At 42.9% G+C, this 21105-nt stretch overlaps 1 protein-coding gene across 1 annotated transcript in view; it reads left to right on the forward strand.

The window, feature by feature from the left end:
• Positions 1 to 21105, forward strand: part of DOCK5 (dedicator of cytokinesis 5) — a 121050-nt gene that overhangs the window by 97018 nt on the left and 2927 nt on the right. Inside the window, exons 32-52 of the mRNA XM_074164079.1 lie at positions 3 to 81; positions 581 to 681; positions 1774 to 1832; positions 2233 to 2387; positions 3817 to 3902; positions 4404 to 4560; positions 5100 to 5140; positions 5253 to 5343; positions 6136 to 6255; positions 7026 to 7115; positions 7907 to 8011; positions 9310 to 9451; positions 11853 to 11934; positions 12132 to 12216; positions 12983 to 13069; positions 13525 to 13701; positions 15772 to 15855; positions 16631 to 16768; positions 16877 to 17043; positions 17767 to 17944; positions 20268 to 20406. Coding sequence (XP_074020180.1) covers positions 3 to 81; positions 581 to 681; positions 1774 to 1832; positions 2233 to 2387; positions 3817 to 3902; positions 4404 to 4560; positions 5100 to 5140; positions 5253 to 5343; positions 6136 to 6255; positions 7026 to 7115; positions 7907 to 8011; positions 9310 to 9451; positions 11853 to 11934; positions 12132 to 12216; positions 12983 to 13069; positions 13525 to 13701; positions 15772 to 15855; positions 16631 to 16768; positions 16877 to 17043; positions 17767 to 17944; positions 20268 to 20406 — 2363 coding nt within the window. The remainder of the gene's footprint in view (positions 1 to 2; positions 82 to 580; positions 682 to 1773; positions 1833 to 2232; positions 2388 to 3816; positions 3903 to 4403; positions 4561 to 5099; positions 5141 to 5252; positions 5344 to 6135; positions 6256 to 7025; positions 7116 to 7906; positions 8012 to 9309; positions 9452 to 11852; positions 11935 to 12131; positions 12217 to 12982; positions 13070 to 13524; positions 13702 to 15771; positions 15856 to 16630; positions 16769 to 16876; positions 17044 to 17766; positions 17945 to 20267; positions 20407 to 21105) is intronic.

Raw genomic sequence — 21105 nt, forward strand, 5'->3', positions numbered from 1 at the left:
AGGGTTTTCCTCCGGGCAGTGAATCAATTTACCGCTGTACTCAACCGCTTCTTTCTGGATCAAGCAAATTTTGAACTCCAGGTAACAGTTCCATTCTTTCTGGATTTTCTTATGGACCCCAGTCCTGAAAGGCAGGAAGAACAAAAAAATCCCACAGTTAATAGATTTGTCGATATGGGTCATGCCCATGGAAAATGCCCATAGTCTTCTATAGCAAAGCTGTTGTGAATTCCAGACCTGTGATTATTGCAGCAATAAGTTGCAAGCAGACAGAGCTGCTGCAGGCTTTACAAGGTCACGTTGAGCAGCACGCTGACTACAGCGGATTTGTGCTTGACTAGTTAAGAACAAAATACCAAATGGGTGCATCCATTGTCACTTCCTTTACTTGGAAAGTACGAGCTAAAAAGAGTGAGAAATTTTAAGTTTCTGTATGGCTCTGGCTTCTGGCTGTGTTGAGAACACAGACTCATTCGGTTGGTACGCTTCCTCATTAACACCTGGGAGACTACGGCATTTGGGGCTGTGTTATTGCTTTTCCTGTGTCTTCTCCTATTTTAGACTTGTTTCTCTTCCACAGCTCTGGAATAACTATTTCCATTTGGCAGTGGCCTTTCTCACTCATGAATCCCTCCAGCTGGAGACCTTCTCACAAGCCAAACGCAACAAAATTATCAAGAAGTGAGTTTACATTTAAAAAGCTGCCAGGCCTTTTTGCTTTTAAGAAAGTCTTTTGCTTTTAAGAAATTTTTACTGTTCCAGCCGTACCCCGAACAATCTCAGAATGAGATGAAACACGCCATGGAAGTGCTTGATTAATGAGTGATGATAAAGGGAGGAGGGGTGACTAGGATGGTCTTCACGCTGTGGGTATCTAAGTCTGGTCAGACAGATCCTGAGCTGTTTGAGCTCAATTTAAGCACCTTGGCAAAAGATTCTTTCCACTGTAAGGTCTGTAAGAGAAGGTTTGCAGTAGTTCCCAAAGCAACACCTTGTGCGGTTCCTCAGCCGTTGTGTAAGGCAGGGAAGCAAAAATCCTAACAGCCCTGCAACTTCTCAGTCCCCTCGCTTTGCTTTTTCAGTTTTGAAAGCGAGAGTATTTCAGAGGGATTAATCAAGCCCAAAGTAGTAATTTTTAATAACTTGGCCAAATTCACAAAGACACTGAACAGCTTTTGCTTCTGCCCTTGGCTGGAATCAAGTGTCTAAATATCTTTGTGGATCTTGACATAGACTTTTGTTAGGGCATACGCAGTTAATGTTTGCCATCTTTTTTCTGCAATAATGAAGGCTTTTAGAAGCTTGGTAATTAAATATTCTTGCATTCTGTCAATGTCAGTAGTTAAAGCTTTAGGGAAAAACACCAAATACAACAAAATTCTGGGTAGAGTTGCAGGAAGCAGCAGGACTGCAGCTTTACTCTGCTGTTGGGGAGCCTGCAGTCTTCTGCCGCAATGGCACGTGGCCATTCTCTTCCTCCGTGCATTGAGCGTTAGCGCTGGGCAGGGAAAGGAAGGAAAAAAGATGAGTTGAACATCTAACAAAAGCTATGTAATAGTGAGGAACTTCTTGGGTAGGCCCTTAGTAGGGGAGATAATGTGTGAGACCCCTTGGTATAAAAGCCCAGCATATTCAGGTTTGTGCGTGGTGTTTGTTTTAAGGAGAGGGTAATAGATTTTGTAGTTTTGTCATTGAATTTTTTCAGCAGCTCTGCAAAAGCACCTTCAGCGCATAGACCTCTCTCATATTTTTCTTTGTAATACTTTTTTCTAGGTATGGGGACATGAGGAAAGAAATTGGCTTCAAAATAAGGGATATGTGGTATAATCTGGGTGAGTTCCAGCTAAAGAATTATCTTTATCCAAGCTCTCAAACTGGGTTTCAAATCCTTTATTTCTTTATAAAAGCTGCTCATGTTTAATGTGGGGAAATACACTTAAGGTTCAGCTGTTTCAGAGCACAAAATCTCTTTTCCTTTTTCTGTAAATAGCTTGTAAAAGCTGATCTTTTCTCACATCAGCTGCTGAGATAATTTCTTAGATTCCTTATAAAGGATGTTCTGCCATATGAAGAACAAGAGCAGAATTTTTCAGAGAAACTTTGAGATTTGCAACATTGCGTACAATCCAGTTCAGTTATTTTCTTGGACTATTTCTGAGTTTTGGAGCTGTGACATGTTAGTTTTATCCAAATCCTGCCATTAGGATGTATCTGACCTTGACTTTCTTGCAGGTCCCCACAAAATAAAATTCATTCCAGCGATGGTAGGGCCGATCCTGGAGGTAACCCTGGTCCCCGAGCCTGAGCTACGGAAAGCTACAATTCCCATCTTCTTTGATATGATGCAGTGCGAGTTTAACTTCAGCGGGAACAGAAACTTCCATATGGTAAGGGAGCTTTGGATGTTTGGTAACGATGTTCCACAGTATGCGTTGGGCAAGAAGGAGAAGAGAACATTTAAACAAAACCAAAAGAAACCAAAAAAACCCCCACAAAACAGTAATGTCTATTTACTTTTATAACAATATAAATTCTCCCAAGGCAGATCTTTGGCTGTACATGTAGGTCACTATAAGGAAAATCACTGGACAGTTGAGTGTTAGGACTATGTAGTTGCTTAGAATATTGACTAGTGCTTCATTAATTTCGAATTTGACAATCCATTTATGAATACTGATGCCACCATTATGGAAACGAGGACAGTGATACAAAGGACAGACATGATGTGCTTGAGGCTACACAAGTAAAAGGAAAGAGCAGGGAACAGGACACGGATCCCTGAGTTCCAACCCTGTGCTAATTTCTCCAGAACTTAATTTTTATTGCTACTGAGAAAGCACCAGAAAGTAAGGAAGGAAAAAAGAGGAGCTTTGCTTTTGCCCTGAGGTTAAGTTTTCATTGCAGTTTCTAAGGACTTATTCTTCCAGCTTTCCTCTGGGGACATCGGACATTAACATCTCAGCTGGCAGGCAGGGGACACTGCAGCTATGCTGTAGACAGTCTTCTCCCTGGAGATGGGTAGGAGCCATCCATCCAAAAGGCAGCCACCTTGGCATTTCAGACTGTTGTCAAATGTGACGTGCGTCTCCCCAAGCACCATCCTCACACCAGCTCAGCGCCAGCTCCAGTGTGCATACCGGAGCTTTTTTCCCTTGGGGTCATCAGTCTTTGGTGTGGGTGGCCCCAGGGTCTCGGGGTGTTTTGGAGTCGGTGGAATGAAGCAGGACGCGTGCGGCTTGGATTTTCCATTCCAGTGGTATTTATATACCAGCTGCAGTTGTAACTGAGACTGTGATCTTGATCTTCTTGCACATAACAGGGCATATCTTCATGACTAGACAGATAACCACACAGGATTTGGTTCTTGCATCATGAGAAGTTGCTTTAATTACTAATCAAAAGTGTTTATTATGGCCAGAGAGCTGTGTCTTGCCCTTAGCTGATGGTAGTAGTTGAGTTTCTTTAGGATGGGTGAATGACTGTTGTATCTGTGAGCTGGCTGCTGGGCTGCGTCTCCATCTTAGCAAAACCAAACAGCTAACGGATGGGAGAGAAGGGGAAGAATTACCCAGAGCATGATTTCTAGTGACTGTAGGATGAAGGAGGGAGGACTTGTATTTCCTTGCCCCAATCTTGTCATCTTGGCTTCTTACCATTTTTATTCTGCTCCAGCAATGAAAGCGTCCTCTACCTTGGCTCAGAAAAGCGGTGTCTGATGGGGGGCAGTTCAGAAGCGCCAGGCACAAGCATTACTGATGTTCAGACCACACTTGTGAGAGTTGCTGTCTATTTCATTGTGGTTTTTTGCCTTTGCAGTTTGAAAATGAGTTGATAACCAAGCTGGACCAGGAAGTAGAGGGTGGCCGAGGGGACGAACAGTACAAGATTTTGCTGGAGAAACTGTAAGTTTTATAAAGAATATGGAGGCTCTTTTTTACAGCTTAGTTGGCTATTTTTGTAATGCAGAGAAACCCTAATTCCAGTGAATAGGGAAACAGTGCAGTCGACAGCTATGTTAATGCTATACAGGTATTCTGGGACTGACTGCCTTAAAATGATGCTTTTATTCTGGAGCAGCAACTCGCACCACTACCCTGACCTTGGAGATGAAAGCCCAGAGGCAGGTGCCAAACTGGCAAGGGGGTTGCAAGTGGAAAAGCTTGAGAGTTAAAGCAAAATCAGAGCCTTCTTTTAGCACCAAGAGTAGAACACTCTTTGATCAAGGCAGGCTTTGACCTGCCTGATGTGGGTATCGCAGGTCTGTGACTGTGGCTGTTCTGCACTCTCTTCTGGAAGTATAGTTGTCCCTGGTGGCTGTTTGGGTCATTTACACTGAATTTCTCCTTATTGCTGCTCAGAACTGTAATGGAGTATTCCTTCTGTCTCTCTGGGTACACCTGCAGGCTCCTGGAGCACTGTCGGAAGCATAAATATCTGTCTGCTTCTGGAGAGGTGTTTGCTTTGCTGGTCAGCAGCCTGCTGGAGAACCTGCTGGACTACAGGACCATCATGCATGATGAGAGCAAGGAGAACCGCATGAGCTGCACTGTCAACGTGCTGGTATGGGGAAGGCTGGGTTTGGGTGTGGGTTCTTCTTTACTGACCTGACTCTTGTGGATTCTGAAGGATTTTTTTTGTTGTAGGGTTTTAAGTAATTCTTTATGCCATATCTGGTTAATGATGGGCCCAAATCAGGCCATCAGCTATTGACAGCTATAAAACATAGGAAGATGTACAGTCCAAAATCAAGTCACATGGCTGGTCCTTGTCTCCATGGTAATCTGAAGCCCTGAAATACAGGCAGGAAAGATGGGTAGCTGATAGTTTGGGAAATGTGGGCATAAATCCCCGTTCCACTGCAAAGAGCCTGTATAACTTTGGACAAGTCACTTCCTCTCTTTGACTTACCGCTTTTCTAGAGGTGACAGTAGCCTCACCTGATGATAAATGTTGCAGGGATATGTGCACCTAAGTAGGCAAAATCACAGCAAAGATCTTTGTAATATCTAAAACTAATGTTTAAGTTGCATGTCTAGAGATGGTTATGCGAATCCAGAGCACAATCCATCCTAAAAGTTACTTTTTTCTATTTTTGGCAGAATTTTTATAAGGAGAAGAAACGAGAGGACATTTATATCAGGTAGGCTGTTTCCTTCCATAAACCTGTATAGAAGCCTCTGTTTCTCTTGGTGTTGTGCATGCTGATAGAGGAGTCCTTCACATCGAGTAACAATTGCTTTTCATTTATTTAGGTATCTGTATAAACTCCGGGACCTGCACACAGACTGTGAGAACTTCACAGAGGCAGCGTACACTCTCCTCCTCCATGCAGAGCTGCTCCAGGTATTACACTAAACCCAATTCCAGTTTCCACTGTCAGGGTATGGTTTTTAAATGAAGTGCAAACAGCTCAGAATAAACAATTCACTTTTTTTTTCCTTTTTTTTCCCTTTTTTTTTTTTCAATGTGACTTTGCATTACTTACATTCTAGTGGTCATTAAGCAGCTTCACAATTTTGCAAATGGCACTGCAGCTAAATGTATGAAAGCAAAAATGTTATTAGCATCAATTTGTTACATATTGTTGGTAAACCAGAGTGCTATAGTGAGCTGGGAGAAAATGTCCATGTTCAGAGTCATAGTACAGGTTTTTTCTGCTTCTGTGTGAACAGTGTAAAATGCATTAGCCTAAGCCATCTTAATTTGGATTTAAGTCAACCTCTTCATACCTGCCACAGATTAATAAAGCAGGTGAATTCTTAAACTGATTTAAAATGAACTTTTAATGTAGAAAAAAAAATTGCACGTAATTGAAGCTTTGTGGCTGCTTATGTGTGTAGTGGGAGAGCGTAATTAGATGTTTTCTGAGCAGCTGGCTTGGGTGGTTTAAGAAGTTACAGGCTGCTTGTTACTCTAACCATGCTGCTGAGATGTGGTGTTTCTGTGTGCATTCCTGGTTTACATTATTTAGCCAGTTCAGCTTATATCACTGCAAAACTTACTTGCTCTCCCTTCGCATTGACGATGGATTTGTCGGTAGTGCATCCCTGCAGAAGGTGTCTATCCACTGTAAGGAGTTGTTCATCTGAAGATGTTCCAATTCTTTCAAGTTTGCCTTTTTTTCCTCTGTGCTAGTGGTCTGAGAAGCCCTGTGTCCCTCACCTCCTGCAGAGGGACAGCTACTACGTCTACTCACAACAGGAACTCAAGGAAAAACTCTACCAAGAAATTATCTCCTTCTTTGACAGGGGCAAGGTGAGTGTCTCCGCAGCGTTCATACGCTTCACTGGTAAATACTTGGCTTGGGGAGTGTCGCTGGCCAAGGCTGGTCTCAAGTGTGAAAGCAGACATGATTCCAGAACAGGCCTTTGATGCTTAAACCTGGCTTTTTAATAGGGACCACAGTTCTGGCACGAGCAGGGCATGTATTTGTCCCAGTGATGTTTGAATCCCTCTGTTTGATTGTGGGTCAAAGAGCATCTGCAAAATCAACCTGCTCGAGATACTGGGTAGATGAGAAAACTATAGGTGTTTTTCTTTCTCTTCTGGGTAGTGGCTTTTGCCAGGTTTTTTGCACCGCAGTAAGTACGGCTTGTCTGGCTGGTACCGAACTTGCGTTAGTTGCGCTTGGGATAGATGGTTCTACCGGGGCTAAATGAGACAAACCCAAGCCTGACGCAGGGGATGGAGTATTAGTGTAGGAGGAGACCACCAGGGCTTCTCTCCTTTGCTGTTTAGACATCTCCTTTCACCTCTTTGTGTCTCGGTAACAACAGAAACAACCTTGCTTTGTAAATAATTTTCAGGCCTACAAATCAAGAGAGCTGTGTGACTATAATAATTACTGCAAAAAAATGTACAGCATGGCGTCTCAGGGAAAGTTGGCAGTGCATTAAAGTACTGCCTGAATTAAAATCAGCTGAATTTTTTGTTTACCTATCTGTGGTAATGAATGCTTTTAACTGAGTCTTTTATTTTCCTTGTGCTCTTCTTCCCCCGCCTGCCTCCTTTCGCCCTCCATGGAGATGTGGGAAAAAGCCATTCAACTAAGCAAAGAGTTGGCTGACATGTATGAAAACAAGGTCTTTGATTATGAGGGACTTGGTAATCTTCTGGTAAGATCTCTTGCTCCACTTTCAGCAGGCTGCTGACTGCTTAAATTAATATTTTTGAGCAGGATAAGCCCAAAATACATTTATGCTAAAGACAAACAAACCAGCGTAACCCCTGCGGTTTTGTAAAGCTTAATATTAGAAGAATATTTTCATAATTCAGTTTAAAGTGTGCGGTTTTGACCTTGTAATTAGCATGACAATATTGTGTGCAGATGTTTAGCATTCTTAGCGTTGATCAAATAAGGTAACATTTGCGTGGTGTATTTTCAGGCTCCATAAATCTTATCACCTTGTTATTTCTGTGATAAAACTACTATGTATGAACACAGAACTATAGAATCGTCGTGGTTCTGAATGATGGTTTTTAGTGGTTAAAGATGTAACCAGATGGTCTTTATGTTCTTTCAGATGAGAATCATCTGCCCAGTTTTATTTCTGCCAGTTCTCTGACATTTGTCACCATTTGTGTCTGCTCAGTTTCAGAACATATTTATTTTTAATTTGTGTTGCAATAGTTAAGGATTTCAAATATCCTCCTGGAATCCTAAAATCCGTGGCATTGTTCTCGTGTCTGCAGACCAGGAAATGAAGTTGATTCTGGCCCAAACAAACCAAATATTTAACCAAGTAAATGGAGAAGTATGGGATACTGTATCAAAAAAACTATTGTAAAAAGTATTCTGTAGGGGAGAACTAATAGATGGGGAATTGTCACTGGGAACATGAGCTACAATCTGGCAGTGTCCTTGAGTAGTCCAAAGTGAAAAAGCTGATGACTTTTTCTTTTTCAGAAAAAACGAGCTACTTTTTATGAGAATATTATGAAGGCAATGAGACCTCAACCAGAGTACTTTGCTGTTGGATACTATGGTCAAGGTTTCCCCTCTTTCCTCCGGGTAAGAATTCATCAGCCCTCAAGTTCTGGAGTGGTGGGTACCCTAAAACTCACAGTTGTTGCAGAGCTTCCAAGAAAATTCAGAGGCCAGACTCCTTTTTCTTTGAATGACATGGAGAGACCTAAATCCCTTAAGTGTTTCAAAACATTTCAGCATATAAAAACAGACAAGAGGCCAGACTTTTTGTGTTAAGTTAGTGTGTTGCAATAGGGTTTGTTAAATGATTGGTATGTTCTTATATGGACTTAAATAGAATCTACCTTTTGTATTTGTGCCCTCTATACGTCTCAGATCCATGATTGTTGTGATTAGAAAACATCTAGCTTGTAAAGCATTTGTCCCATTGCTTTTCAGCCTGAATCAACCTGATTTTCAGGACGGGGATCATTTCAGTGCTCAAGCACGTCAGTGAGAGTCTGTCCCACGCAGAAGAATTAAAATGCAAAGATGCTTCCTGTTTGAGACGGATCCAGCCAGGCTTAGCAGCACGGCTAACTAGAATAGCAGAACCCAGCCAAAGTGACTCAGATGGGCTGGGTGCAGCACACTAGAAAATATTCCCAACATATTATTTGAAATTAAGGAACATTTACATTTTTCAGTTGTTTGAAGTTGCTGGCCTTAAATGGAAGCCAAGCTTAATAAAAAAGAAAAATGTTAACTTACGACTGTGGAACTGGATGGCACAGAAGGCTTTCACCTCCAGGTCATGTTTTTGAATCCGTCCTTTCCAGAAACCACTGCTTGGTGGCCAGTTTGGAAAAATAATTGGCCGTGGTCCTACTGGTAAGCCTGTAGTGCAGAACTGCCATAGCTGGCTGTTTTGTTAATGGGAGCTGAAGAGAGTCAGGAATGGAAGGGAGGTAAAACTCAGGTCTTTGTGCTTATAGAGATCCCCGTTAGCTCCAGCCATAAGTGGTCTGGGAAGGAGCATGCAGTTCCCTGCGTTAAAGAACTTCATGGGACACGTGTTCTCTTATTTAAAATCATTTCCCTGACTGAGGTTTCATGTGTTGAATGTGCGAGTTCTTAGAGTGCTAGAAAGCACAAACACGTTCAATAACACTTGTATGTGGAACAGTGAATTTTCTAGACAAACTTGAGGATGCCACCGCAGGGCCTTGCCTGTGTTGTCCCTCCAGCCCGTGTTTCTTCTCTCACGTGTTCTCACTGTCTGTTAAGCTGAGAGACAACTCTTCGTATAAACTGCATCTCCGAGACTGCTCTGTGTATGTTTGGAAAGCTCTTTCTCATTGCTTTGTTTAATGGTAATTCTCTTTTTCTCCTGCTACCTACAGAATAAAATTTTTATCTACCGTGGCAAAGAGTACGAACGAAGGGAGGACTTCAACCTGAAGCTATTGACCCAGTTTCCTAGTGCCGAGAAGATGACCAGCACTGCCCCTCCAGGAGAAGAGATCAAGTCTTCTCCTAAACAGTGTATCTTTTGCTTCTAATACGTTATGACACATTCAAGATCTGCCTCTTTCCTAGAATAAGAGAATTGGTAAACAACAATAATAAGCAAAGAACTTGCTGCTCCAGGGGGACTTTAAAGGCAGGCACTGGCCATGAAAATAAGACTGTCCAGAATTGCTGTAGTGAACTGAAACATATTGAAAAAGAGAGACACCTTGATATTGTCAGGGTTAAACGAGGTGCTGTTAGGATGAAACCTTAACAGATTGCAGGTCAGGATTTCTTGTGCCTTCTTCTCAAGCAGGTGGTGCAGACCGCTGTATTGTACGTGTGATCAGTCCACTTTGGTATTTCTAGATTCAAGAGGTAAAATACAGGTGGTGAAAGTGGGATATAAAGAAAGTGGAAGTGTGCTCTCTTCTTGCTTGCAGTTAACTAGCATTTATGAAGTGGCTGGTTGTTTGGGTTTGGTTTTTTTTTTCCCTCGAAGTCACTTTGTAAGGAGTGGGAAGTGATTACTGATGTTGATGAAAGTTGTTGTGTGAACGGCCCTTCTCTTCTGTTTGGTTTTTTAATTTATTTTTCTTTATGCTGGTGAAACCACACCACTAGGCTTAAGATTCTCTTCTCTTACTTGTGAGCGTGACCAAGTGCAACCTAGTGAAGATGCTTCAGGTTCTCGTTTGTGACTTCCAGTCAACAGCAGATGTGCTTCTGGAAGATGTACATCAGTAAAAACCAACTTACTGGGCTTCTGGCCTGTGGTATAGAGGCCAGTGTTGTACAGGCCAGACCAGAGAATCTGATGGTCCATTTTGGCCTTAAAAGTCTGTGTACAAAGGCCCAACTCAAGCAGTGATACCAGATGCTTCCCTTGCAATAAGCCTGCCAAGCACTAAATCCACATAGGAAATTAAAATGCATCCAAGACCAAACTTGGTATCAAAAAATGCCTCCTCTATTGCTGCTTTGTTTCAGCTACTTCCTTTGCATCTGTTTGTGTTTGTTCTAATGTTTTTGGCTCGAGATGAACCTGAACTGCAAAATTTGGATCCAGATCTGAACTCTTCCAAAAGTTTGGGGGTGTTTGGTTCCGGGTCTTTGGCATCGCCCCATTGGAACGGGGAGCAGCTGCATAGCTTGGATTGGGTACAGGTTCTTCTCGGACTCTTAGAAACACCTTCTGAAAAGATGAGGGGTTTGAGTGCCCAAATCACTGTTGTATTAGGCAGGGCTTGATGGTTCTGTAGTTTGTTTTAATTTCATCCTTTTTTAACCTCCTTTGTCTCGGGCTCTTTTTTGCTTTTGCTCAGAGTCTGTTTCCTCGCTCTTTTATGATAAAATGCCTTGTTCTTCCTTTGGTTGTTTCACAGTAGTGTCCTGGAGATAGCAATTGAACTGTACCCCGTCTCGGGGAATGCCTGCACAGTTAGACGGGCTGGTCTTCCACCAGTTGTGAACTGGAAGCTGTATAGCATGCTTAGCATGGCATGAAGCCCAAGCTAATAAGCTCTCCTGAGAGAAGGAATATATTAGCTTGGGCTCAGCGCTTGATCTAATGTGGCTGTGCAGTTTTGGGTTCAGATTTGGCTGGTCTCCAGCTGGCTCTTCAACGCGGGCAGGATGACCTTGCCTTTGCTTTCAAAATATTATTTCAAACTACCCTCAGTGAAATAAAGGATGTATGGGGCTGCCCTACCCACCAGTAAAACCTTCCCACTTCAGAGGGCAGTTGGCAGGTGATTCACAGAAATAATCTATTAATGTGGGTCAAATTGTTTATGCTTTACTTTTCCATACAGGTTTTTACTTCTGTAAAGGCTTCGATATAGTCCTTAAAACAGAACTCTGGAGGAACAACACCGTAAGCCATTGTGCTTAGGGATACTGTTAATAAGCTTTTCTTTATTTCTATCATGGTTCACAGGTGCAAAAGCTGAAGATGAAGTAGATATTCACTGATGCTTTGTTCATTTAGCTTTATTGAGCTAAACATGGGGCGGGGCAGCTTCGCTGTACTGGAAGAATCTGACAAATAATTGTGGAGTGATGGGGGAGAGAGAAGAGACAGGAGCATCCATTACAGAACCAAGTACAGAATCTCATGTTCCTGTCCTCAAAGCAGGAATCGGTAGCGCCCAGGCTTCCCCAGCATTTCACCAGGGAATTTCTATAGTGGGATGTATTCTTACAGCCCTTATCTTTTGGGGCTTTTAGATCACGAGTGGCATACAAACCACAAGAAACAATATAATGCTTGTGATTGTTGATGAACCACCAAGTATTTTTCTTCAGATATGACAAGAGCACAGGGGATTGTTGAGAGGTCTGACATTTGATGAAAACAGGAAGGGTATTTCTCTCCCTCTCCTGTTTTCCCAAAAGGATTCCTAGTTTTTCATCCTTAACTGTAGCTGCTCAGATGTGCAATGCTTTATTGTGAAGCCTGTGATGAACCTGCCGCCTAATTATAAAGATAAACCTGTTCCTGAACAGATCTTAAAGTAATTTTTTTTTTCTTTTTCCTCAACATTTCTTCTGTATGCTTCTCAAGTAGCCTAGGCTCGAGGTGGGGTGCCTTTGTGTCTTGTGTAATTTTGTTTCACAGTCCAATTGAAACTTGGTTGTTTTGGGGAGGAAACAGAAGAACATTTATGTAAGGAGGATGGGAAAACTCACCATTTACTCTGCTTCTTTCTAGCTACTACAGAGCAAACGAGGTGCAGCAGTTCACGCACTCCCGACCTGTCAGGAAAGGAGAAAAAGATCCAGACAATGAGTTTGCTGTGAGTCCGTCACTTGTGCTCCGTCTGGCCGGGGTGTCTGTGCTATGGGGAAATGGTTCCATGCATTGATTTATTTTGTTGGTGGCATTTTGAACAGCACTGTCACAATTTCTTTCCTCTACCTGTTGCAAGGGAGTTTTTGTATTAAAATGTAGGAAAAGCAAAGTGCTGCGCTTCGCATTGCAATCTGTACATAAAGCCAATGTGATAACGTCAAGGGGCTCCATAGCTGAGGTTGTAACGCTCAAAATCCTTCATCTAGGATCCATAAATACTGTGCTGTCTCACTGCAGCTTCCTAGAGAGTGCAGCTGTGTGTCTGGTAGACTGTGAATGCTGTAGCCATCCTTAAGGAGGCCAACCTCTAACCATGAAGCATCAGTTCAGCTTCAGGCCAACTTTTAAGATTTGAAGTGGAGAGTGACCCGTGGATGTAGCATGTTTCCTCGCTGCCTGCGAGGTGCGCTGTTGCTCATGTGTAGTGGTTGGGCATGTTGCATATAACCCTGGCTAAATACGCCATAATTGCAGTCCACCTGGAAGATAAAAGCTTCCTTCTGCTAATGTTGATACCGTTTAAGTAGTAGAGGTGGTATTTGTTGCCAAAAATGACTCGGTTCCATCCCAGCTAGCGAAGGTGAAGGTCATTGTGTAACCCCTGCCAGCTCGTGCTGAAAGCCTTGTTCCATGCTGTACCGCAGAAGAGAATTGAATTGCAAGACCAATATTTTGCTTAAATCTTGGAATTTTTTTCCTTCTATAACTAGAATATGTGGATAGAAAGGACAACCTACACGACAGCATATTCATTTCCAGGCATCCTCAAGTGGTTTGAAGTCAAACAGATTACAACGGTGAGTTCTGCATTTGGGCTGGGTCTCATCCCTTCCAATCTTCCATGGAGTGGAGAGTCTTGCAACTGTTAGGACTACTGCTCCTTCCACTGTTGGATGTGGCATGCCAATCATTTCTGCTTCAGATAAAGGGAAATGTGTATCTTCTTTGTGCTTGTCTTTTTATGCCATTCTGCAGACAGCTCTACCCAAGACAGCAAAGTTCTATGTTGACTGTGTAAGGCCTGGGAGAGCAGTTACTTCTGTAACACACTCCACAGTCGGCAGCCAGGTCCTAAACTGTTTTTCCTTCAGGTTAAGGTGTAAGATCATCTCTGAATGGCAAGGTAGTTAGCACAAGGAGTACAAAATCCTCTGCTGGAAGCTATTGGGCTACTATTCGTATAGAAGGAGTTACTTAACTTCATATTCAGTGGAGGCAAATGAGGGTTTGTTCTCTTTCTTCTTTCCACCAGGAAGAGATCAGCCCCTTGGAGAACGCCATAGAAACGATGGAGCTAACCAATGAGAAAATCAGCAACATTGTCCAGCAGCATGTCTGGGACCGGAGCCTTCCTGTACATCCTCTCTCGATGCTGCTGAACGGGATTGTGGACCCAGCGGTCATGGGGGGATACACCAACTATGAAAAGGTCTTTTTCACGTTGATCTGTAGCTCAGTCTGTTCACCTTTGCAGAGTTGAAGACCTGGATTTGAAACGTGGGAGGTTCAAGTTCAGTTTCCAGCTATTACTCAGACATAGCACGTTGTGTAGCTCTGTGTTCAGAGCTCAAAGAGGAGGAGAAAAGAACAAAGATTTCCATTAGTGCAAGGTGGAAAACCCCCATGTCGTTGGTGTTTAGTTTTAGTGCTGTGTGTTGCCACAGAGAGGAATGATCCAGCTCTTTGGGGACCCGTTTACGGTGGTGATAACAACATGATCCTGCCTCGTGGGGGCATTGAGGTGCTGGGTCAGCCCAATGAACTGTGTGAGTAACAAAGAAGAGCAAAAGAGCTAACGTTTCTCCACTGTATTAACAAAGAATGGTAAGGCAAATGAGGATTTCTCTTTCCAGCAGACAGTCTTTGGAGTCTTGCAGCAAAAAGCATATTTTTCAGGAAAAAAGCAGTATTTCCTCTCCGGGTTTATTCAGTTGACTTGAGTTGAACAGTGTATGTTCTTCCTTTTGTTGTGATGTTTAACTTAAGCTGTTTATTCCCAGTATCTAATGATGATATTCCCAGCACAAAATATATTACTTATTTCAATAAACTGAGTGGATGGTGTTAAAACACATTTAATTCTTCTCAGATGTGGTCCAGTCACATGAAATGAAGTGCAAAAGTTAAATGGGAGAGGGTCTGATGTATCCGGGGTCTAACTCTGCTGATTCCAAAGGAGTTGCATATTTTGCCAGGGCTGAATTTGGCCCTGAATCCTCTCTTTTTATGAATTAAGGTTGACATAAAGTTTAGAATTACGAAAGTGGGAAAGCAGTTAAAACTAGGAAACACAAAGTATCTGTAACCACATCTGGAAATACTCATTTCTGGTTCATATTTTCCTATTTCAACTGAAGAACAGTACAGAACATTTGGCTTTTGTGGGCGGCTAAAATCTTGAGTTTTAATTGTTTCGTTGTAGCCAAAAGCCAAAGTCTGCGTTTTTAACATGGGCTTTCTTCTTGCAATAATTAAACACTTTCAAGAAAAATCCGCTGGGGCCCATCCGGCAGCCCTTTCCCGGGGTAACCTCCTCTTGACATCAGCCTTTCTCGGAGTCATACCGCTAGGCCTATAAACACTTGTCCATACGGTCCAGTTAATGGAATGCAGAGCTGAGAAATCCATGCAGAGGCTGAGATAGATCAGAGCCGGGTTTTTAAACCAAATGAAAAATTATTAGGGATTTTATCTAGGAAAAAGAAAAATGAAACCCTTCCTGCTCAGGAATTGTGATCCATCTCAGTGCAACCCACTGTAGCACACAGTGGGAACTGGCACAATTTTAAGGCTTTAAGTCCAGGAAAGCGTATTTGTCTTTGTTCAACTTTAAACCCATACCAGAGTCTGGCGATTTAAGGTAAACGTATAAGAAGCGTAGACTAAAGGTGCTTTGTTGAATCAAACTGCGAGTCAAACTCCCAACACAGTCTTTATTTCTCCTGAATCTTCCTAACAAGCCCCATGTGAAAATGTTGCACTTAAGGGCTTAAATTGTAGAGCTTAAGGAAATTGGGGGCGGGAGATGCCCTGTTCGCCTTTCTCTGCGGCTGAGGCGGGTGGTGTGTCGTTGTACGCTGTGGGGCACTGAGTGCTGAAAGCAAAAGAGGCTTTTTGAACCAAAAACTGGGAGGCTGGATCTACTGCTCGTCTTTGAGCGACAAGGGACATAACCTCGGTTATTCCCATCAATGCTGTTTTATGAGAAGGGAACTGCTGTTGTAGAAAACCCTTCCGATGAAGTAACTTTTTTTACTTATCAGTGTTCACTGAAAAAATGGTAAAATCTGGGTTGTTTTCTTATAAAAAAAAAAAAGTCTCTTTTCTTCCCAGTTCTCACTAAATGGTTCTTTGTCCCTCAGCTTTGTGTCAGGGAGATATCAAAAACAAACTTTGCTGTGAGGAACAGTGCCAATTAACTGCTTTTAAAGTACAGGGATCTTTCCGTCAGCTGTGAAAGCAATGTAGTGTCTATGTCATCTCTTCTCTTCGCTTTCAGGCCTTTTTCACAGAGAAATATCTTCAAGAACATCCTGAAGATCAAGATAAAATTGAAATGCTTAAGCAACTAATTGCTCTACAGGTATTGTGTTGGGAGAGACCGGGGAGCGCTCTGTGTGAGTGCAGATGATTTTTCCAGCGTCATTGTTTCGGAGAGATAATGCAGATAAATACTGTAAGAACAATCTGGATGTGTGTAGAGTTGGGTTTTTTTATTTTGAGGAAACTGTCCTATTCTGAAATTGTGGCCCAGACTGTTCCATGTACCTGGTGTTGCTCTGAAATGCAGAGTATTTGCCAACACGGCACAGATTTTTCCCTCATGAGTGTAACAAAATATCTGTTACCTTTCATGAAATCATCAGACCTAATGTTTTGTCAGTCTGACCATTGAAAGTTGTCTATTTTGACCTGCATAGCAATGAAAAATGCCCTCTTTTTCTCATAATGCAAATTGCATCCCTGCAGACCAGTTTTTACATATTTCTACACAAACGGAGCCCGGTTAAAGCTACCTCACAATCATACAGCTTTGGGGGCTGAGAAGTGATGCTCCAACATTTAACGTGTTGTGATTTCCAAAGGAGACTGTAGAATCTGAGTAGGGAATAGGGAACCATAGGTATAGGTGGGGAAAGTGTTAATGTTTCTTGAACCCACAGAGTTCAAACAGTCAAGTTACTACAGTGTCACAAGTGACGAGTCAGTAACTGAGCTTTTTTGCCTCTGCAAGCTTAAAACGTGTTGCTTTAAGTCCTTTGATTGTATCTGAAATGTGTCACATGCATAGGAAATGCCTTCCTAGAACAGAAGAGCTGATTTGTCCTTTCGTACCATAATTTTGGTCCTCCTTTCAGATGCCGTTGTTGGCAGAAGGGATCAGGATCCACGGTGAGAAGCTGACGGAACAGCTGAAGCCTCTACATGACAGACTGACAACCTGTTTCAAAGAGCTGAAGAAGAAGGTGGAGAAGCAGTATGGAGTAATAACTTTGGTAAGCGTGCCTGGGGGTTTAGTGTTTTGCCTTAAAGAAGCACAACTTTCCCCTTTCCAACTTGTGAGTTAGCGTTACGTGATTTATCACAAGCGTATTTGTCTGCAGCCTCCCTCCCTCACTGAAAGGAAACCGAGCAGGTCAGGCTCTGTCGTGTTGCCCTATATCATGTCTTCCACGCTGAGACGGCTCTCTGTCACCTCTGTGGCATCTTCTGTGGTCTCTACATCCTCCACGTCATCTGACAGCACTTCCTCCAGACCGGGTTCCGACGGGTTAGTAATCAGCCTTTTACATGTGATTTACGGGAGTGGGAATATGCCTTTGCTGGAATTAGTTACTATTAAAATCAAGATTTATTCCATATGAAATAGTAATACCTATGCATTTAAAATTTTAAATGGAGGCCAATGTTGTTATTCCACTTAACAGACAGGGAGTTTGAAGGGATAGAGACAGCGTATTTCAGATGCACACTATATCTTTTCCCCGGGGATGCTGAAAAGCAGAGGTGTAACATAGTACAAGGTAATTTAGTTTGATGTTTTCTGCAAAGAGGTGCATAGTCATACGGTACTAGTTCCACCTACCTGTTTGCAGCTGCATCCATGGCATTAAAAGGAGCTGCTGGACATGGAAACATTTCCCGGTGTTACTTCTCTGTACATCTAGTTGGCATCTGTGACAACGAGGGAGTCTTGGTGACTTGCTCAAGGTCACACAGCAGACTCGGTGGCAGGGTTCAGCATCACATGCAGGTCTGGCTCCTTCCCAAGTAGATCACACACTTTATTTGGTACATAAGGCATTATACTCAAAATTGCTAGGGTAACTTAGGAGCACAAATCTCACAGAAAATTCCATGCTCATAACTCATTTTTTCCCATTAATCTGTTATGCAAACTAAGAGAGCAGAGCTTTTTAACAGACAGCGCTTTAAATGTCCGATGGATGGACTAATGTTTCATGTTTTTTCACTCTTTCGGTGTGGGCCACAGATCTATTCTGGAGCCTCTCTTGGAGAGAAGAATATCAACAGCTTCCAGAGCTGAGGAACTGCCCGTGAAAGATGATGGTGATAACCGGATTAGCAAACTCAAGCGGAAGGACTGGAGTATTAGCAAGTCTCAGGTTATTGTAGAGAAGGAGCCAGAAACGGAACTGACTTCCAAAATGGTAAAAAAAATATAAAATAATAATAGCAATAATAAAATCCACAGCAGGAGGTTTTAGTGTTTCTGTTGTTTTCAGCCATGCCTGTCATTGGGAACTTCATTAAATAGCAGGAGGGGTTCAAATACCAAAGTCCTTGGTCATCTGAGTAATTCTTTCTTTTTATTTGGAAAACTTGTGTCACGGACCAAACTGCAGTTTGGCTGAAGGTACAAACTGGAAGCACCAGGGGCTGATGTTTCAGCGAGGTGCTCAGTGCCCTCATTTCTTGTAGGAGTGGAGGGGACTGCGTGATGCGCTCAGCACAACGCAGAATTGTTCTGGTTTTGTTGGAGCGAGCAGGTTCTGCTAGCCCGCTCAGAAATCCAGCTGGCGAGCCAGATGTTCAGCCTCTATCAGTCAGCAGCACTCCACAAATCAAACGTCCTGCAAGGTGAAGATCAGTTTGATGGATTGGGGAGTTGAAAAGGTGGCCTGGTGGTTCGGTCATCAGCTTGGGACTTTCAAAAACTGGTTCTTCCGGTCTGTACCCTGCTCCCCACCTCCTTCGTGAGGGCAGGAGTGTGTACTCCTTGAGAAAATTCTTTTCAAAAGAGGAATAAAGGAGAATCTATATCCCCACAGGAGTGTTTTAACAAGGAATATGTTGGAAACTGTTAGGCATTCAGGTTGACAGTGGGATTCAGAATGATCACCTAACGCAAATGGATAAGTTTCAGTTCAAAAGTAGAGTTGTATGACCTTGGATTATTATCCTTATTTATGCTAAGACTATGTTACAATATCAGAGAGCACATGAGAATTAGGTACCTGAGTATTTAAGCTGGTGGCTCAGGGATACTAATTTGACTTAACACAGGCTGGGTAAATAATGAGAAAACATGAGGAGTTCTAGTTCCCCTTCCCTCCCAAGATCTCAACTGAATCTGGCTGGAACAGGTTATGCAGCTATATATTCAGGAATTCTCATCAAATCTGAGTGATGCTGCCAGTACTTGGAGTCTGCAGAATATTTATAAAAAGGGGAACTGTTGCTCTAGAATCATGTCATTTGGTACTGACGGGCTTTCCACTCAAGAGGAAAATCTGGGGCTTGTAAATATTAGTGGTTCAGGAGGCCTGGCCTTCAGTCTCTGGAAGAATTAAATGGGTTTAACCCACAAACTGTGATGTCAGCTGCTGATCAATTTATTAAGTAAAACTAGAGGGAAAGGATCCGGGAGAAAGCCCATTTGTATCGACAGTTCGCTCGGACAGTGAGGCATGTCTGTCCCAGACTTTGCATCGCGGAGAGCTGAGGATGCAGAACAGAACACCCACCCTCCCCTCTCCCCCCGTATCTCCGAGGGCACATCACACGTGTGAGCAGCTTACTGAAGTGAACGAGCAGTTAAGGGTTATATTCATGTTAAAAACACTGTGAAGTACAGAGCTGTTTTTTATAGCGGGTCTGTTCCAAAGCTGCACAGTGCAGCCCAGGAATTGGACAGACTGATTCTCTGCGGCTCTTGACTAAGCCGTTTGGGAGCTGGAAAGCCAGAGGGGACCCAAGGTCTGCTGTATGGCCAGCAGCTTTGCTCTTTAAGTTATATATTCACTGCACACCAATGTGTGGTCCCTTCTGCTCGGTGAGAAACACCAAACTGTTCAATGATGAGGAATTGATCTCTAAAAGTAAGTGACAGCCTTCTCTGTAAAGCAATCAACTAATATTTAAAAGGGCTGTAAAATTCGTACACTGGGCTCTTGGGACCAGTCAGATGGTCTCACGATTTCAGTGAAGAGCATAGAGGACACGCGTGACACTGGAAGGAACTGGAACATCTCCCGAGTCCCACATGCAAGGGATTTGCTCCGTAAAGCCCAAAATAGACTTGTTTCACAACCCTGAGGAGCTGGATGATACCAGCAGTCCTGACTTGATCCTAGAATCTCATCTTTTTTTTTTTTTTTTTTTTCTTCTTGGAAAGACTTTCTTTCCCCCTAAATTTGTTCACAGAATCACAGAACTGCTAGCCAAATGCAGCAATTTTTCAGCTTGACATCTTCCTGTCTTCGTTATACACTAAGGTCGTCAAAACCAGTTTACAATTGCTACCCAGTTAGCAAGGACCCGCGGCAAACAGGCTGTTTCAGTGTGTGCCTTTTGACATGGCTTAGCCTGTGTGGGGGCTTCACTCTTGTGTTTCACCTGAATGCACCTTCCTCTCTTACACATGGCTTTTCTGGAACGTGTTGATGCCTTTGTGACAGGTCTGATTATCTGAGACACGTGCACCAACCTTCCTGGCTTCTGAAGGCTTTATTTACTCTTTGTTTCAAGCAGGGCACGTCAGGAAAAGCACAAAGGCCAAAGAGTCTTCAATTAGGAGACAACAGACTGACCTTGCTTCAGGGTTCTTCACTCCAGCCATCCACGCCTTTCAGCCCACCGCCCATCACTCCCAAAACCCCAAGGACCCAAAGTAAGTTCTGTTAATAGAGCAATCGCCACGTTCCTTCAGGGCAGTATCTGCAGCAGTAGGAATTACTGTGTATTTGCTGAGGAAACCTCACTGGGGAGGGAGGGAGGGAGGAGCTGCTCTGAAGTAGCTCACGGGAAGTGACCCTGGGTTGTTAATGTTTGTAGACATTTTTGTCAGATAACAGAATTTGGCCGTGTTACCAAAGGCACCACGATCATACTTGTAACTTGCATATCACTGGTTAAAATTAGTATGTTAGATTAATTCCAGAAGGGAATTTTTATCTTTTTCAGTTTCTTTCTTGCTTTCCCCAGTACTGCCTTGTGGGAAGGTGTATTAAACCCCACGGTGAACGTCACATGCAATCAGTGTAGGTGTTGGTCACGCATCACGTCAGGTGGTTACAGCACAAACAGAGGAATATCTTCTGTGAGTTCACTGGGTGGAACGGCATCAATCCCGCGTGGTATTTCTGCTCAGGTCTATGGCTAAGTTTTCTGGGCAAGCCCTGAAGGCTTTGTTAATGAGTGAACAGTAACTCCCATCACGTGGCAAAAAGTTATAGGAGAAGTTGCTCTGCAGCTTGGAAACTCAGCTAGTAAGTGTTACACCTGAAAAAGAAGAAATTTATCTTGAAGAATTAGCAAAACGAACAATTTGTGCGGTTGCCTTCCTTGCATATGCAGTGAGCTCTGTAGT

This window comes from Numenius arquata, chromosome 26 (assembly GCF_964106895.1).
Source record: "Numenius arquata chromosome 26, bNumArq3.hap1.1, whole genome shotgun sequence".
In the NCBI taxonomy this organism is placed as follows: Eukaryota; Metazoa; Chordata; class Aves; order Charadriiformes; family Scolopacidae; genus Numenius; species Numenius arquata.